General features: G+C 48.2%; 1 protein-coding gene across 1 annotated transcript; it reads right to left on the reverse strand.

Annotated features, from left to right (window-relative positions):
* Positions 1-1,793: 1,793 nt before the first annotated feature.
* On the reverse strand, positions 1,794-3,744 carry LOC118262494 (innexin inx2). The gene has a single exon (XM_050697827.1). It carries the CDS (start codon positions 3,637-3,639, stop codon positions 2,560-2,562), a length of 1,080 nt encoding a protein of 359 aa, XP_050553784.1. The 5' UTR covers positions 3,640-3,744; the 3' UTR covers positions 1,794-2,559.
* Positions 3,745-4,091: the final 347 nt, after the last annotated feature.

Here is a 4,091-nt window from a genome sequence, read left to right on the forward strand (position 1 = left end):
AGTATTATTAGTTGAAATATGTTTTGAACAAAGGAGGGCCCATCGTTTGTTCTAGCCAGGTAAGCGGTTCCCGGAACTGTAAGCTAGACTTCGTGGCAAACTGATGGCTAGGTGAAAGATTTCACACGCTGCTCTCTGTTTGTATGAGTAAATAACACTATGGACTCACTTCTAAACCTCATCCTTGGCTTTTAAATAATACTCACTTGTCAATGAAACGGACAAAGGACTTTGTTTTGTTTTATTTCAAGAACTTTGGCTTCTTTTGTTGTCTCGTGGTTATTTTAGTGTCGACCAGCAAAGGGTATAAGTAAAAAAAGAAACAAACTTGTTGTTGCCAATCTTTTCTTAACTAAAGAGGTTATAATATGTAGTACAAAAGATATGCATTTAAGTTTGTTATCGTTAAATTAACACCTGTTGGGAAACGGTATTGAGGTCGCTGAGCATGGTGCTCAGCTCTTCCAGCGACTCTGCCATTACGACTATGTCATCGGCGAAACGGAGATGAGTGATGTATTCGCCATTAATGTAGATGCGTCATGCTCCAGTCTACATACGTAATGCTTAAATAATCTGTGGTATCCTACGCAGTGCGTTCGTGAACAGTTTCGGAGATATAACGTCTCCCTGTCTCACGCCCTTCCGCAACTGGATTGGCCTCGTAGTCTCTTCCTGGAGTCGGATGCGCATGGTGGCGTTGTTATACAAACACTTCAAAACCTCGATGTATCTATAGTCGATGTGGCACCGCTGGAGAGACTGCAGCACCGCCCAGGTTTCGATTGAATCGAAGGCTTTCTCATAGTCCACAAACGCCAAGCATAGTGGCAAGTTATACTCCTCGGTCTTCTGTATAATCTGCCGCAGCGTATGAATGTGGTCTATGGTACTGAAACCTTTTCGGAATCCGGCTTGTTCGGGAGGCTGGAAGTCATTAAGCCTGCGTTCGAGACGGTTCGTGATGACCCTCGAAAACAGCTTATACACATGGCTCAGAAGTGAGATAGGTCTGTAGTTCTTTAGCAGACAGTTGTCGCCTTTTTTAAAGAACAGAACCACCACACTCCGTTGCCATGCTACCGGCGTGGTTCCCTCGAGTATGACGGAATTGAATAGCTTCTGGAGGACTAAAAGTATCGGTTTTCCACCCGCTCGCAGAAGTTCCGACGTGATTCCGTCATCGCCCGGCGCCTTGTTGTTTTTAAGCTGTTTGAGAGCCATCCTAATCTCGTACAGGCTGATGTCTGGGATATCCTCAGTGTAGTGCCGCGTCAGTTTAGCTCTTGGGTCCCGAGCTGTACCGACGATGGGTTGCCGTGTTGAGGTGTATAACTGTCCGTAAAACCTCTCGATCTAGTGGTTATGATACATAAGGAAATTTATAATGAGTTCAATTATGTTAATATCAAATATTAATAGGTATTAACTTTTAACTTTGGGAAAAACAAATTGATAATAACAAATTTGAATTTGTTAAAAAGTTACAGAGTTAAATATAAGTATTAGAAAGGGTCCAATTTTGTCATAGTATGTGGTAAAGGGTGCGTTCGACTAATATTCAACGTCGTTTTGTATTCGGATAAGTTTCGTAAAGTAAATCAACTTAATTTAGATGATCTAACTGCGCCATCTATTGTTCAAGGAAACCAATCAGTTATGTTCTGCCTGATCACAAGATGGCGTTACTCGTCTCTACCTGTTGCTTTGTGCATTGTTGGTAACGGAACAAAGCAGTTTGTTATTGTTATCTTTCGTTGTAATGAGGAGTTTGTCATAGAAATAATACAAAGTTTATGTGGCAGTAAATATATTCAGAAAATATCAACCATGATCGCAGGTATTTATCGATTTTATCAATGTAAAAAAGTTTAAAGTTTAATACAAATCAGTACGAATTACTTATGCATATTACGAATAATATTGTCGACTTGCAATTTGTATACTTAGCCTTTATCTTATAATTAATAGTTCAGTTACGTTTTACTAAAGTTTAGCTTTATTATTGCTTTATACAATATCGTATCGTGTAGCCGCTCCACACGTTCTGTTCATACACGCTAGTCACTTAATTTAGATTAATAATAATTACATATCACAATGAGACGTTCCTTCAACATGATACACTCGCACACAAATAATACAAAATACAAAACGAAGGCACGAGATCTAACTACATCTACGACTACTAGTATAAACATGCCCCAATAACGTTACGCTAAATGCACGCGCGCCCTCTGCGGCGCGACTCAGTCAGTGTTGCGTTTGGAAGAGTCATATCACCTATTTCAATTTCGGTAGCGTTAAAGTGTTTGAAAGCGGTTCTGGAATACAACGAGTGCGGCTCGACGGAGGTCGTTCCCCGTGCCGGCCGTGGGTAATGGAATGTCGGCGTGCAGCCGCTCCCGGCGCTCTTTGTGCGCGGCGCGCCCCGCCCGGTCCGCGGCGCGGGCGCAGGTAGCGCCCGCCGGCCCGCCACGCGGACCGGGCCCTCGATCACTATTAACACGTCACATGGACGACCCAAAGTCCACTAGCCGCTTCACACTCTCCTACAGACTACACACTGTCCTTCCCTTCGAACTTCTCGGCCAGCTCGCCCATCAACTCCTTGTAGATGAGAGGGTCGATGTTCTTGCCGAGCTGGTAGAGCACGAACCAGTCGCCGATCTGTAGCTCGCGCGCTACAGCCTCCACCTGCGCCTGCGGGGCCAGGCGGCTGCGCGCACGCAGCAGGTACAGGCGCACGCGCGGTCCAGCCACCACGGCCATGCGGTAAATCAGCGAAATTCCACTCAGGATCGACAGGATCATAAACCAGAACCACAGGAACACGTAGATCTTTTCATTGACGATGTTCAATGGCAGCACGCACAGACCGTCGAACTTCTGCACGGTTCCTGAAGGACCGTATTTGTGGAAGGTGCATTTGGTCACTTTCGGGAACACTCTAGCCATCGGGTCCACACGCTCCTCGGGCTCCATCTCGGTGAAACTGACCACGTCACTGCCGTACGTGGAGAACTCGCCGTCCAGGAAAAAGTCCATGAAGAAGATCTGGCCCACGACGTTGATGAAGTTCAACACTTCGCAGATAAAGAAGCGGAACGCGTAGAAGTTCTGGGTATGCAGGTTTGTATGGAAGTAGTCCACAAGCAACTTCTTGCGGCTGTCTTTGCAGTCGTCTCCAACGACCGGGCAGTTCAAGTCGAGCACTAACATCTTGATGCGGCCTCCTTCCCATGTTTTCCACAGGTATCGCGGCACGTAAAACAGAATGGCTTGGAAGAATAACACAAAACACACCCACTGGTAATACTTGTGGTATTTCACCTCGTCCTGGCCGTCGACGTGCGAGGCCACACCGGCCTGCACCACATCCTTGCCGACGCGGCCCACTAGCCGGTTCGGGATTGTGAAAGTCGAGTAGATCCAGCAGTACGTGTCCATAACGGCGAGCGGGATCTCGTCGACGATGCAGTCGATGGGGTCACCGATGTATTGCCGCGACGTGACGAGCAGCGAGAACGCGATCAGGATGATCACGGTGGCTTTGTAGTGAAGCCGGAACACATTGTTGTCGATGCACACAGAGTCGAGCTTGAGAAGCCCCTTCACGGAGCCGAATACGTCAAACATGGCGGTCGTCTAGCCGCGAGCGCGCGGCGCGTCGTACGCGATCGTTAACTGCAGGGCGTGCGCTTCGCCCTCGCGTCGAGTGCGGAATGCTGATCGGTGGGGCGCACCGACAGTTGAGGAGGGCGCAGGCCTGCGGTGCCGGCGTGGGGAGCGGCGCGAGGGGGGCACCGCCCCGCCTCCCCGCAACGTCGCAGTCTCTCGGATCAACGACACAGCACTGACCCTATTTCTACCTCCGTGGCGTCATCTGGTAGCAGTGACGCTGTACCCAGAGGCTATGCATCTTAGCGTTGTCGACGAGTGATAATGTTCACGGTGCGCCGCAGAGCCGCTTAATTAAATACATGTCTACGATTGCTTCACTTAGTTTTGGAGAGAGTATCCACGTGAAATGATATGAGCATGCAATGTAACGGTAAAGGGCGACGCGACGGCCCCGGCACAAACCGGTC

The sequence above is a fragment of the Spodoptera frugiperda genome, chromosome 12 (genome assembly GCF_023101765.2).
Source record: "Spodoptera frugiperda isolate SF20-4 chromosome 12, AGI-APGP_CSIRO_Sfru_2.0, whole genome shotgun sequence".
NCBI classification, from domain to species: domain Eukaryota; kingdom Metazoa; phylum Arthropoda; class Insecta; order Lepidoptera; family Noctuidae; genus Spodoptera; species Spodoptera frugiperda.

Bases quoted from the DNA above. Each gene is read 5' to 3' on its own strand.
- LOC118262494 (XM_050697827.1), bottom strand. From the start codon at position 3,639: ATGTTTGACGTATTCGGCTCCGTGAAGGGGCTTCTCAAGCTCGACTCT.